This window comes from Larus michahellis, chromosome 1 (assembly GCF_964199755.1).
Source record: "Larus michahellis chromosome 1, bLarMic1.1, whole genome shotgun sequence".
In the NCBI taxonomy this organism is placed as follows: Eukaryota; Metazoa; Chordata; class Aves; order Charadriiformes; family Laridae; genus Larus; species Larus michahellis.
In genome coordinates, this window is record NC_133896.1 from 131865623 (window position 1) to 131880842 (window position 15220).

At 37.9% G+C, this 15220-nt stretch overlaps 1 protein-coding gene across 8 annotated transcripts in view; it reads left to right on the forward strand.

The window, feature by feature from the left end:
• DMD (dystrophin) overlaps window positions 1-15220 on the forward strand; it is a 1292219-nt gene that overhangs the window by 860392 nt on the left and 416607 nt on the right. For all 8 annotated transcript variants that reach the window (XM_074604145.1, XM_074604126.1, XM_074604154.1 and 5 more), the window contains 2 exons: window positions 8516-8663; window positions 10648-10797. In XM_074604145.1, coding sequence (XP_074460246.1) covers window positions 8516-8663; window positions 10648-10797 — 298 coding nt within the window. The remainder of the gene's footprint in view (window positions 1-8515; window positions 8664-10647; window positions 10798-15220) is intronic.

Here is a 15220-nt window from a genome sequence, read left to right on the forward strand (position 1 = left end):
GGTTAATGAAATAAACCATTTGCTGACAGAGAAGCAGTTTAAAAGCTCTTTGGGGAACTTCGGCTGATTTAAAAGCATAAGGCAGTAGTCTACAACAGCACGTAAACCTGTGCTGGAGATGGAGGTGCTTGGCTCCATAGGACAAGCTGGAAAACTGACATCTTATTCCTCAGTTACCTGCTTGTCCATCAAGCTGTCCCAACTGCTTTCTCAAGAGCTGCTCTGTCCACGTCTGAGTCAACTGGTGGTTTATGCTCCCTATTCCAGTTTGTTTAGGCTCAGATTTGGAACCCCATACTCCCTTAATAACAATTTACTGTTAATTTGTCATTGCTACCATGAATTTAAACACCTAGAAATTACATGTATCTGTTGTTCCAAATGTAATTACAGTGATAGAAATCAGCTTGTTCAAAGGGTGCAATCAGTCATCAAGTTAAAACTTTCTATATTAGCTGAACCAGTTCATCAAATAAAGAGTGCTTTATTTTTGTGGCTTGCATAATATGATACTTGTCATGCAGGATGTTATTTATAATAGAAGTAATGTTCTAGTAGGCCAAGAACAAATTGTAAAGTAAATTATGAAGTGCATCTGCAGCTTCTGTTAATTGCAATGGCTCTTTTAATTACTATACTAAACTGTTTCTGACCAGGACAAGGAAGTAGATATTTATGGAATATTATATTTTTGGTCTGAATTCTGAAACCCTAAACATCTCTTAAAAAAATTCCTGGAAAGTCTTATGTTGAAAACATCCCACATTGCTCAGATAATAAAACTTAATCCTACTGATCAACATTTGAATTAGTCATCAAAGTAAAAATCTTTCCTTCATGACTAGGAAAAGTTTTAAATGTTTTAAGGGTTGCAGTTGAATTCATAAGGGTGATAAAAGTGACAGCGTACTTAAGATGAAAAAGGAATCTTGCCAATTGCTGTGCCTGCTAGGAGACAAGAAATCTTTTTGATTTCTCATTCAAAATACTATACAGCTCAGTAATTTTGCTCTCAGGTGCATTAAGTTGAATGCAATGCCCTTTCTGTGCCAGAATTAACATATTTAAAGTTTTATCTTTCTCAGATTTATCCTTAGGGTACCATCACATAATGCCTCCACTGAGCTATGCGCTTTACAAAGGAAGAGAAGCGATAGGAAACGAAAAAAGTAAAGCTGTTGCTGAGAGCTTAGGTTCTGGGGAATCCGGTCAGGTTGAGGAAGGGGATTTTATTGTGTGGCTCACAGCATAGCACTGGATGACTGATTCCCAGACTTCCATGTAATCGAGGCAGAGGAGGGTAACGCCTCAGAAGGACTTAAGTTGTGCTTTTAAGATTACCGGGAGCTAATTTTTCTTCATTTTTATAGTTGCAGTCCTACAGATCTCAGCATAGATTAGCATCTGCCTCAGTTTCACAAAAATAAATGTTTTGATTAGCTGGTGTTTTAGATAACCTATTTCGGCTTGAGAAGAGCATTTTGACCTCTCAAGTACACATACACTTCTCAGTGAAGAACACCGTCATAAATGTAATGCTGTAAATTTGGTCCTTCTCTGCATGCCCTATACAACCAAAATGGGTAATTCTGCATGCACCAGGAGCGTCCAGCATTTCTGGCAGCATAACGGCACGGCCCGGTTTGGGGTGAAGCAGAGGCAACTTCCTGCTCAGTGAGAGAGGCCCTTGCTCACGCCTGTTGCCGTGGCAACCAGGGTCAGCTGACCTGGGTGTGTGCCCTGTGGAAGGGTTACACCTGTGGACGGGTCAGGTGACCCAAACTGACCAATAGGGCGTTCCGACCCATCTGCCACGCTCGGTGTAAAAGCTGAGGGAGGGAAGGGGCCTGGTTGGCTCCTCTCCAAGGGCTCTTCTTCTTTGGATCCTCCCCAGTGGGCTCCTCTTCAGTGACCCATGTCTGAGGAGGACCCTGTCAGCTCCTCTGACTTTTGATCGCGGTCAGCATGTTCCAGTTCCCATTTGTCACAGACTCCAGTCTGGAACTTTCCCAGCACCTGCTAGTGACGTCTTCCTAGGAACTTGACCCCGTTTTGTATATATTTATTTATATTGTATCTATTTCATTATATCCTTTTTTATTTTATTATCAATTTTTCATTAAAGCAGTTTAGTTTTTTTTTTTCCTAAACTCTCAAATCTCTTTATCTCTCTTCTTCCTCTCCTTGGAGCGAGAGGTGGGGGAGAGCATCTGTTGTCTTGTCATTGGCCAACCCGGCCCAAACCATGGCACAGTACTTCATAAGAATTTCAAAGCTGTAGTACGTAGGCACGGGAAATACTAAAGTCCAGCAGCATCAGGGCTTTTAATTGGCATGGCTTGCATTTCCAGAAATCTTAGACAAACAACAGTTCCTGAAAACAGTCATGCAGCTTTCCATAAGAAAATTTATGACAAAACCAGGAAAATTAGCTGCTTTTGATATTCACAGTATTCACTTTTTAATGTATTTGTATAAATGTAAATATATGTGTGTATATATGTGTATACCTGCATTTATGTTTTTCTAAATATGCATGTGTGCATGTATATACATATATAAATACATAAATAGTTATGGAGGATTTTGTTGTTTTTACAGTAAATATCTTCTCTTTCTTTTTTTTTTTCTCTAAAGAACAATTTGGCACCGGTGGATTGTGTTTGTTTAATCTCTAGGCAGTTATTGCGGAGTAGTTTATGAGCTTAAAAAAGAGCAGTAGTGGGCTCATATGTCTAGTAAATATTAGAATATACTGTGTTAGGAACGAAAGCAAATAAATCTGTTTGCTGATTTAGAATTCCATTCTGTACCTAAAGCAGTACCTTGCTCTAGAACTTTTATTCAGAGCCTGTTGAGAGCAGCAGAAATTTGCCAAACCAATAATTTGCAAATAATTGATATATTAATTTGTTTTTAAAAACAGTTCTTTCATGCTCTAGGTGTAGTTATGAATATTGACTTCTGTGTATTGAAGATATACTTTCTTTTTGGTAAAATGGTGAGTCATTTTTAGAGTGAAAGTTGTTATTGGACATCCAGTAGAGCCGTTGTCAGGTGTTTTTTTTACTGATGCCTATTTAACTGTACAAAACAAGTTGGGAGTCACTGTCAAGTTCCTACTGCCTTTACCATGTACCGAAATCATCAAATTTTTAATTAGAAACCATTTTGATAGAGGCCTCTGCAATATTTTCCAGCTTTGAAGCGCTTTTGAAACATAAAAATTGCATTATGTAACAATGATTGCATCAGCTTTGCTTAGGGCTTTACAGTATCAAGAATTACCATTTTGCAGTAGATTTCTCGACTAAACAGTTTATGCTGTTGAATAGCATTGAGTTTCTACTTCCAGAAGAATCACAATTGCTACCTCTCCTATAGGAGAGTTGTTAATGTGTTAGAAACTGTGGAAGCACCTGGGAATAGCTATGTAGGAATTAGGGCTTCTCCCCCAAAAAAGGTGGTGGGATCAGTAGTCTAACTGAAGTGCATCTATACCAAAGCATTCAGCATGGGCCACGAACAGGAGGAGCTGGAAGCCATTGTGCAGCAGGAAAACTATGAAGTAATTGCAATCACAGAAATGTGGTGGGATGACTCACACAATTGGAGTGCTGCAATGGATGGCTATAAACTGTACAGAAAGGATAGGCAAGGAAGGAGAGGCGGTGGGGTAGACCTGTACGTTAGGGAATGTCTTGACTGTCTTAGAGCTTGATGATGGTGATGAAAGGGGTCAAGTGGGTACGAATGAGGGGAAAGGCCAACAAGGCAGATATCATGGTGGGAGTCTGTTTATAGACCACCCGCCCCGGATCAAGAGGCAGATGAAATATTCTAAAAGCAGCTGGAAGAAGTCTCCCAATCACTAGCTCTTGTTCTCCTGGGTGACTTCAACTTACCAGATGCCCACTGGTGGCTGCTCACGGCTTGGACAGACATACTTTTCGCTGGGTAAAAAACTGGCTGGAGGGCCAAGAGGGCCAATCCAATTGGCGGCCAGTCACGAGTGGTGTTCCCTAGGGCTCAGTATTGCACCAGTTCTGTTTAGTATCTTTATCAATGGTCTGGACGAGAGGATCGAGTGCACTCTCAGTAAGTTTGCAGATGACACCAAGGTGGTGGGAGTGTTGATCTGCTTGATAGGAAGGCTGTACAGGGGGATCTGGACAGGCTGGATCGATGGGCTGAGGCTAATAGTATGACGTTCAACAAGGGCAAGTGCTGGGTCCTGCACTTGGGTCACAACAACCCCATGCAGCCCTGTGGGCTTGGGGAAGAGCGGCTGGAGAGCTGCCTGGCAGAAAAGGACCTGGGGGTATTGGTTGACTGCTGTCTGAATATGAGCCAGCAGTGTGCCCAGATGGCCGGTAGCATCCTGTCTTATATCGGGAATAGTGTGGCCAGCAGGACTAGGGAAGTGATTGTCCCTCTGTGCTCAGCCCTGGTGGTGCCCCACCTTGAATACTGTGGCCAGTTTTGGGCCCCTCACTACAAAAAAGACATTGAGGTGCTGGAGCGGGTCCAGAGGAGGGCAATGAAGCTGGTGAAGGGTCTAGAGGACACGTCTTATGAGGAGTGGCTGAGGGAGCTGGGGTTGTTTAGTCTGGAGAAAAGGAGGCTGAGGGGAGACCTTATCGCTCTCTGCAGCTACCTGGATGTTGTAAGCGAAGTGGGTGTCTCTTCTCCCAAGTAACAAGATAGGACAGGAGGAAATGGCCTCAAGTTGCACTAGGGGTGGTTTAGATTGGATATTAGGAAGAATTTCTTTGCTGAAAGGGTTATCAAGCATTGGAACAGGCTGCCCAGGGAAGTGATTGAGTCACCATCCCTGGACGTATTTAAAAGCTGTGTAGATGTGGTGCTTAGGGACATGGTTCAGTGGTTGTTTTGGCAGCGTTAGGTTAATCGTTGGACTTGATGATCTTATAGGTCTTTTCCAACGTAAATGATTCTATGATTCTGTGACCCTTAGCTGATAGAGTAGGGTTTGCTCTCTTTTTTTTTTTTTTCGTTTTGCTATCAATACATACTTCCCAACAAGCAATTAAGTATCCTCCTAGTTTCTGCAGTGTATTTCAGTCTTTCAAAAGAAATTGCTGAACTGTATTTACCTGTACTGTTGTAGCCTTAGAGCATGCAATTCCTCACAGTCTGTTTCTTGAACACTAGCTGACAAAAAATTGTCCCCTGTGACAGTATTTAAATTTATTGGTTGCCTAAAATTAGTTACAATCCATCTGAAATGCTTGAGATAATAGCAATCTACGGATATATCAGCTGAGCTAGGAAAAAAGCATCCTTCATTTAAACCTGTACTGCTTTTTACTAATCTCCTTTACACTAATTTTGTGTATTTATGATCACTGAATGCATGATTTATTATTGGACTTCATAATGCTTAATAATACATTCTGCACTTGCTTTTCCATATATATAATTTTTTCAGCCATAATCACTGTAAATCCATTTCCTTAAAATATATTAAGAATATTTATAATTCACAACCAATATTTCAAGAAGAACGTAGTGCTTTTTCCTTATCTAAATGCATTGAATTGACTCAGGAAATAAAATATCTACCACTTAATTGTAGATGGAGAGTTTTAAATATCCCATTCATTATTATCGCTACTACATGCTTAAATAAATTCTACAAAAACATTAAACTTGAAGGTAAACAAAGAAATAATGCTTCATATTTTAGAAATGAACAGGGAACATCTTTAAACTGTGCTATAAAGAAAAAACCTTGAAAATGTGAGCTATTTATTCATAATTATTTGGAAACATCAATGCATAGTACTGTTTTTCTTATCCAAGATATTCACTGCATGTTTTGTTAAGTTGCTACTTTCTTAATGTTTTAAAGTACAGAAGAAAGGATGGATTTAGGACAATAGTTGGAGACACTTTCAAAAAGTGTTTAATTCTTGTAAATTGAGTGGAAACACTTCCCCCCCCTCCCCCCCATGTGCCACGCCCAAGAACACCTTAGTAGTGATGTTTTCTTGCCTGGCTTTTGCCATCCAGAAAAGACTGTGTCACATCCATGGCAGCTATCATATTTTTGAGGTCTCCTTAAGATGTGGCATGTTTAGTGCAGCCAGACTGAAATGTAGCAGCTCAATAGTAAAGCCTGGTCAAGTGTGTTGTCTTTAGTACTTTACCCTGGTTTTTAATCTACTATTTCGGAGAGGGGTCTGTAGAGCATTCATTCATATAGTATAGCAATTCTCATCTTGCAAGGATGCCTTATTAAGGAAATCCAATAAACAACAGTAAGATGGAAGGCAGTTAAAGCGCTGGTAAAAGTTTTACTAGTTTGCAAGTTGTGTAAAATAATAGTTGAATTTTATGCTCCTGGGTTTATTTTATAATAGTCAGCATTCCAACAGCATGACTCTTTCCCTCCTCAGAAAATCTTAATCTATAAAAATTTCTTGTTTATACCGTGAAGTCAGGTGATTCTTTTACTGTGAAATGAAATTTAGTTCAGCTCATATGGCCCTCTTCTCTACTACAATTTTCACTGCTGACCAAACCAGACTTCTCCTGTAGGTAGGATGTACACTGTAACCAGGATGATGTTATTTAAAAGGAATTTGTCAAATCTTACAGTTTTTCTTTTGTTATTTTCCCTCTAACCAAATGCGTTTACCTAAGACATTAAGGAAGTGCCTTTCTTTCCTTGTAAATAAATATTTCAAATGCAGAACACTTGAAGTCACTTGAATACTTTTATTCTCTGGAAATTACAGCAAGGAAAAAAAGTCATATAAGCTTTTAATGATGTAAAGTTAGATTTCTTAATATAGGGTGAAGTGTTTGGGGGATTTGCATGTACAAACTTTTGTAAGAGAGATACAGACTTCAGAAATTTCTAGATTCTGTTCTGCTTGATTAAAAGCTTTTAATCTGTAGTTTCTAAGCTGTTTGTCAGAATGCACGTGTGTGCATGTGCGCAGGCAAGTGAGTCAAGCAACAATTGTTTTTGGTATTTTTTTGTTAGATGATGTGAAGCTGATACTTTTTATTGATTCTGTTTTGCCTGGAGCTTATTCATATAGCTTTGATAAAGAGACGTCTTTGCTTAAGTCAGCCATCATAAAACATAGTTTCCAAAAAAAAGAAAAAAATATTTTGTAAATAAATGATGGCATATTTTAAAATAGATGTCACTCCATTTGACTTCTCAGTGCTGTATAGGCACCGACCGTCATGGCAAGTATGGGAGACCAGGGAAAGTTAAAACCATTTTCATTCTGCTTTAATACATTTTTGCATTCAAAAACAATATGTTAATAATACTCACATTGGTTCTCCACTGTAATATTGAGTTACATTCTTAAAATACTAATGCAACCTCTTATTATGTGCAATAAATGACCTAACCTCTCTAAGTCAGTTGGATCTTGGAAATAACAATAATAATTAAAAAAAAGCACTGGTTTTACATCTCTTTCTTTGATTTCAAGTAACCTTAATAAAATAACAGCATCAACAAAAAACTACTATTATTCAATATATTATTAATTATTGTTTAATTTTATTAATAATTATTTAATCTCTCCATACAGGTAGGACTCAGTGTAACCTCAATTTTGTGAATAAGTTTGAAGGATAAATTACAAGGGATTTATATAAAACATAATTATTCTCCTTCAGAAGAGTTCCACCCATAATGTTAACCCCAAAGGGCTCGCATTCTGCCAATGCTCTTCCCTGCTACCCTTATCTGACTTCAGATGCCTGCGATGTTTATGTCTTAGTTGGTGATCTGGATTTCCTTCAATTAATAAAGAAAAAAGTTTGTATGGCAGAATGAATCTCTTCCTGTTATAAACATCTAAGATGAATTCATGTATCATACCCTAGAAATGCCAATTGGCGTTCAATGAAGAGTGTCTGGGTAAAAAAAATCAACAGCTGAGTTGTACTTGTAGGCAAAGTAGGCATCTGAAGTTAGGTGAGAAAAATCCTGTCCTGTTCCTTCTTATGGACTACAAACCTTACCTACTTTTTGTGGGTCTTGACTGGAATGTTTTAGACAAAATATGCGGCATGGTCACCAAAATATTTGTTTGTACAATATGTCCAAATGGGTTTAAGTGTCACTTTTTACAGATCCAGTTGGGTAAGATTTGGTGCTAGAATTCTTAGTTCCTGACACTGGGCTTTCCTGCTATTAGTTCACACAAAAATCTGGTCTGAATTATTAACGGTTCTAGTTCTGGTGTCCTTGTTTGCTCCCTGCCATATGTAATCCGGAAGCTGAATTTAGTGATGTTGCAAATTATGCTTTGAGTTTTTCTTGTAAAATACGTTTAAAGCCATGTTAAAAGGGTGCTGGTCTGACAATTTTAATATGAAAAAAATCTATGATGCTCTTTTAAAAATAATTAATATAAGTGATAAGACTTCATTTTCCCCACCCTTTCTTTTAGTATGGATAAGCACTTCAACATAAAAATAAATGTATAGAAACATTCATTTCATGTTTTTATTACAGGCTAGAGGAAGAAAAGAATATTTTATCAGAATTTCAAGAGGACTTGAACAAGTTGATTTTATGGTTAGAGGAAGCAGACAGCATTATTAGTATTCCCCTTGAACCAGGGAATGAAGACCAGTTAAGAGACTGCCTTAGCAAAGTAAAGGTATCATGAGTTTTATTCTTAATGCTTTCTTACTTTATTGGTTCTACGTGGAAGAAAATTAAATGGTATTTTCAGAGAAGGCTTCTGCTATCAAAACCAGGATTCATTTAACTTTTTTAGATAAATCAAGGCAGTGGAATAGCTAAACCCAGGTACAAATATATAATCATACTAAAATCAGAAAAGAATGGAAAATGTACTGAAATGAAAATACCAATCTGTCACTAGGTAATTAATCGTTATCTTTTTTGTCTTCATTTCTTAATTCAGAACTTAACTGTTTTATCTGTAAAACATTTCTCTATAGGTGTCTTGTTAATCTTTTGTAACTTATCATTTCTAAAATGATACTCAAAATTTCACAAGAGTATTTAGAACTGCATGCGTAATTGTAAATGTCAACTGATTAAAGTATCACTGCAACATTTTCTAGACTAAACATCTAGGTGAATTTTTGAAAATGCTTTTAAAAAACAACAACAGAATATTAGATGTTTGTTTTTCAAAGGCTGGAATATTTTCATGAAGATGTTAGACCTTTTAGACTATGATACTGCTAATAAATATATCCAATAGGAGTTGCACTGTTTAGTTTCTGAAATGTGTCTAATAGAATGTTTGTGTTTAATAACTTGCACAATAATAAATTAAACTGTACTTGGAAAAAGCATATTACTTATAGAATATCTAAAGGTTTCCTGTCCCCTCTTGAGGTTAAAGACTACTTGTCCTTTATGCCAATCCAAGTTGAACAAATTCAGCAAGTGACAGAATAGAGCATTAAAGAATCTGAAGGAAACTCGTCAAGAGGTTCTTCTATCCTTCTTTCAACAAAATCAGGAAAAAAAATCTGAAAGATTCTTTAGTAAAAATCTTTCTTCAAGTTTCTTTTTAAATAAATAAAAATAGGATTAATAATACTGCATAGCATTTGAGGAAGTGAAGACGTAACTATGTGCTGAGCTTGTCTCTCTGACAAGCATACGATGTCAGTGAGTTGGACAGAGAATGCGTGAGATTTTGGCTCCATTGTTGAGGATATCAGAACAAAGGCAAAGAAATATTTATAAGGGGTGTTAGATGCATCTTATAATTTGCAGACATGATGACAGGTTTAGAGTCTAAATTGATTGTTTAGAACCATGAAGGCTCCCACTCCGCATTTATACACAAATATTTCCCAATTGTAGTATTCCCAAAAGATACATAATCCAAAATTAAAGGTTCTTTTATTTGTATCTCATTTTTACAGTCTACCTTGTTCTTTTGGAGCTACACAAGAGAATACATTCTAATGCAGCAAATAATAACGCATTGGCTTGCATTGAGACTCATTTCATACTTACCTGTTTATGTTAATTAAAAAAAACTCAGAAAAACAAAAAAACCCCCACAAATTGAAGAACTTTTTTTTTTTTTAGTTACATTATCCTTACCTTGATATGTCAAGTTACTTTGACAGTATAGGTTTACTGTAACTGAATACATAATGGAGAAGGGTTGCATTTAGATGATACCTCGCATCCTTTGGCCTTACTCGTGGTGGTGGGTTTTTTTTATGAACATGCATAAACTTTCTTAATTATGAGGTTAGACTGGAGGGCTTTTCACCACATACCATCTGGGTGGCTGTGTTGTTTACAGTATGAAACATGTTAAAACCCTTCTCCAAAGTGCTTGGTCTTTGTCATATTAAAAGATTATTAAAATGAGCTATTGAGTGTCCAGAAGAGGAACTTATTATTCTGTGATCATGTAATAGTGATTAATATCCTGAGAAACCCTGTATTTTGGCACTTAGGACACTCTTTAGGCTTGATACAGTTCCTTTGGGGGGGTTTTAGCCTTCTACATTCAGAAAGCAATGGTTTTGTCTTGAATTGAGTTTATTCCTTCAGCTGATTCACAGATCGATAAGAGTGAAGATAAGAGAGCTGGAAATTCTACCACAGTTCATCTTAACTGCTGTATTTGTCTGTTCCAGTCGAGAGTTGAAGAGCTGCCGGCACACAAGGGACTACTGAAACGATTAAATGAAACCGGAGGAATAGCACTTGGAAGTGCATCACTGAACCCAGACAAAAAACATAAGCTTGAGAGTACACTGAAGGAGGCTAACCGTTGCTTGTTAAAGGTTAGACATATTAGTGATATAACTGTGGTATAAAATTTTAATCTGCACCAAATATTTGCATTATATATCTTCTGGTATGTATTATTTTTCTCTGTATGAAGAGACATTTGTATGCATAATGAACATGAGGAAGAAAAATGGGTAAAATACACTGCTGTGAGAAACAACGACAGCAAACTATTAGTGTCTGAAGTGATGATGTTGCACCCAAATATACTCCCTAAATTACAGGTCTGCTGCTTAAGAGTGGAATACAGATCATCGTTTTTGTAGCCTGGTTGTTTTGAGGGTACAGCAAATGTTCCAGCTTTTGTGACTCAGGTGTGTGAAAGGCAGTAGCAAATGCCTGATTGCCTTTATCGAAACACTTCCCAATTCTCTCTGCCCCCCAACACCAAGGTGGAAGCTGCAGCCATGATTTCGTGTTCCCCTGTGCTTCTTCCAGCCTTGAGCTTTGTGTTCTGGTTTCTGTGTAGCAAAGTGATACTTATTTTGCTTTCTGTGATCTCCATACTCATGAAGTAAGGGGGGATTTTGTTGTATCTTATTGTTGAAGTAGCATCTTATTGTGCTGGAAACTGGTGACAATGAATAGCAAATCTGGTAAAGATAATTTGAGCGTTCTCGTGTAGCTTCTGCTTCTCATGAAGCAGAAATGGTAGAAAGCGCTGTCCACAGGGCCACCACCCAAGATATGGATTAGCCTGGTCAGAAAAGGTCGATGTAGAATCAGCTGGAGTATTTCTGTTGAGACTGATGGCAAAATCAGAATCTGGGAAATTCATCTGTGGTATCTATTTGTTAAAGTTACCAGGATGCTGGGGAGTGGCGGGGTGGGGAAAGAGGGATTTGTTGTGTTTAGCTCTTGGGGAAAAAAGGGTGAGAAAACTTTCTTCTGAGTACCTTAGTGAAAAGACAAGCTGGAGTTTCTGGTCAAGAATACTACATCCTGTGGGTTTTTTACCATTTCTGTGAACACAGCTGAGTTTCAAGCACGGACCCGGGAAATAAACAGGAACTTACTTGATGTACTGTCATTAGTTTCTTCCTGACAGAAACACTATGGCAAGGTTCAGAATATTAGTTAAAGGCTCAGGCAAAAGTGGATAATGTCAGAACAACTATGAATGCTGATGAAAGTAGGTAGGTCTGGGTGAAATATGGGGGACAAAGCTACTGTTAAATGAATCATTCTCTTTACAAATTTATGTCTCCTAGAACTAAGTAATATTTCTGTCAAGATATTAGGCTCAGAAATTGCCACTTGAAAACTTCCATGTACTCCTAAAAGAGACTTAAACCAGAAAATTTAACTTTTTTGAGACAATTACTTAACCACATTATTTTGATTTCAGTTATCTACCTGTGCAGATGTATAGAACTGAAAAGTTCTCACTGGCCCTTGGTAGCAGAATCTAAAGTATCTGAAAAATGCAGGGTTTTGGGTTTTATTTTTTTTAATGAACAGAAACTGAGTCTGAAAATGACAACTCAGATCCATACATGTTCTCTGAAGGTTTTCTAAGCTTATTTTGACTTTCTGTCATTGGATTTTTCAATGAAACTGAAGGGAAAAATATTATTTTTTCGATTGCATGTTTTTTTTCTTTTACTCACAATTTGTGTATGAAGCCTTGATTAATTTTTTTTTACTTTCTCCTCTGATACTCTAGGGCCTGTAATAAAATTAGAAATCATGGAAAGAAAATCCGCAGGGCCATATGTTGTCTTCCTTCAGTTATAGATCTGTAAGCACTGAACACACCCGCCCCGCCCAATTTTTACTGTGAGCCAAAGCTCACAGCTCCGGAACTTTTATATCAGGTGAGCTTCTGTAGGTCACCTGAGGATGGTTCTGTAGTCAGTTATTTTGATGAGGATATATTTTTTTGTGTTCCTCAAAGCACAGTGGACAAACATCATCACGCAGAGATTTCCCTGGGGCTTTTCTGTCTCTCCATTCGCTTCTAAGAGTGTATCTTATACTTTAATCCTTTGTTCCTAGCTGTTTGTTTTGTTTCCTGGCATCTCTGCTAAAAATGAACATGTAACAGTCTACCATTTCTGATTATCTCGTACTGCAGGATGATATTACTTTCAAGATACGAAACATATATGACAGTTATATAAATAATGTAAGTAGGTCCTTATCTGGTGTACACTAGAGTAATTCTGTTTACTTTAGAGAAACTGTGACAATTTACAGGAGCTGAGAATGTAGCCATATATCTCCTAAGGTTATAACAAATTTTTGTTCTGCCTTTGTCACGGTTTAACCCCAGCCAGCAACTAGGACCACGCAGCTGCTCTCTCACTCCACTCAGCTGGGACAGGGGAGAGAATCGGGGAAGAGTAAAAATGAGGAAAAAATCCCTTGTGTTGAGATAAAGACAGTTTAACAGGTAAAGCAAAAGCCGTGAACACAAGCAAAGCAAAACAAGGAATTCATTCACTGCTTCCCATCGGCAGGCAGGTGTTCAGTCATCTCTGGGAAGGCAGGGCTCCATCACACGTAATGGTTACTTGGGAAGTTGGGAAGACACCTCCGAACATCTGTCCATGTCCGTGTCCCCCCCCCACCTCCCCCCACCCCCCTGCTTCCTTCTTATTCCCCCTGCTTCCTTCTTATTCCCCCAGCTTCCTTCTTATTCCCCCAGCTTCCTTCTTATTCCCCCAGCTTCCTTCTTATTCCCCCAGCTTTACATACTGAGCATGACATCACATAGCATGGAATATCCCTCTGGTCAGTCGGGGTCAGCTGTCCTGGCCGTGTCTTCTCCCAATTTATTGTGTACTCCCAGCCTACTTGCTGGCAGGGTGGTGTGAGGACCAGAAAAGACCTTGACTGGTTAGCAACAACCAAAAACATTAGTGTGCTACCAACACTATTCTCATCTCCAATGCAAAACATGGCATTACATCAGCTGCTAGCAAGTCGACCCCATCCCAGCCAAAACCATGACAACCTTGATCTGCCAAGCAGTGGAACAGGGGACAACACCTGAGTCCTAACCTTCAAGGTGACGTATTTGAAATAAGGCATGTTCAAACCTTCGTTACAGTCACAGAAACTGATGATGTACAGCAAAGGAAATAAGCTGAGGAAAGTAATTGAGAATGAAAGGAATTTCATAAAAGAAGCTTCTTTCATAAAAGAAGCTTTTTTGCTTTTGTTTCAGTATTGTCTTTGCTTTTAGGTGTTTGTATCACGTGCTGATGACCTTGAGAACAGATACATGAAGAGTTTTTCTTCTTTTGGATAGTAATAATTTTAAAATTACATTTCTGTAATTCTGAAATTCTTCAATTTTTATTGAGCAGTGATCCTAATAGGCTGCTACCTCAGACATAGTTTAAGCAGAGAATGAAGATTAAAGCTCACATTTGGAATCATGACTTTTAAATTCTAGCCTAGTTTTACTTATTACACCCTCTCCAAAGCCAGTATTTCTTGTAAAAATGAAAATAACACCATCTTTGTGAAGTCTTAATAGTATGAAAAATGAAGTGTTTTGTAACCATTTTTGTGCCTTCACATCAAGAATTTTTCATTTATTTTCAAAGCTCAAAGTATCTTCTACTATGATAGCCAAGTAAGCTAACCACCTAGTGCTTCAAAGCATACAAAAGGGGTACTAGGCACTGGAGTTCGTGATGAATTCAGTTCTTGTCATATACCACCTGCCAGGGCATATAACAGATCTGTAATAGGTTTCTTACCTTTTACTGTGCAGTAAATGGATTGATAGATTAGGTCTGAGATCAGTGAACCAAGGAACCAGAGGTTTGCTGGAAGGAGTTTATTACTCTTTAATGTTATTCTAGGTCTGGTGTCAGCCAAGAGGGATGAGCTTGATTATCTGAAAGTAAGCTGGATGCCAAAATCAGCATTCTCCTCATTTATCCACCTTAGTCTTCACAACGTCTACTGTATGTATTATGAAGGTTATTATAAGTGCCTGATGGAGACATTTTGTTTTGCTGCCTTTTAATTTGTCTGCTAGTATTAGAACTAATTACTAGACACTGAAGAGACTATTTCAGTGTTTACTGCCACAGCAAATCAATTTGTTGTGCTATATGGACAAAAAAAATTTGGAGTGGAGTGACATGCCTATAATTTGTGAACATTTTCTGTACCACCAGGAAAAGTATAGGTCATCTTAGCTTGGTTGATCAAGTCTAGAGAAAAACAGATGGGCCCAGAAAGTGCAGAAAGACAAAGTCATAACAAGGTTATAGTTTATGTATTGTAACTTGCCTTGAGTAGTAATTATTCATAGATTCATAGATTATATTACATTTCTAGCATGTCAGTGCAACTTAAGTTTGAGTTCACAGTTGAAACTACTACAATTGCTATTACTGGTATTTGTGGGATGGAGGGGAGATCTGGAATGGAAAATGAATGGTGCAGGGTTTT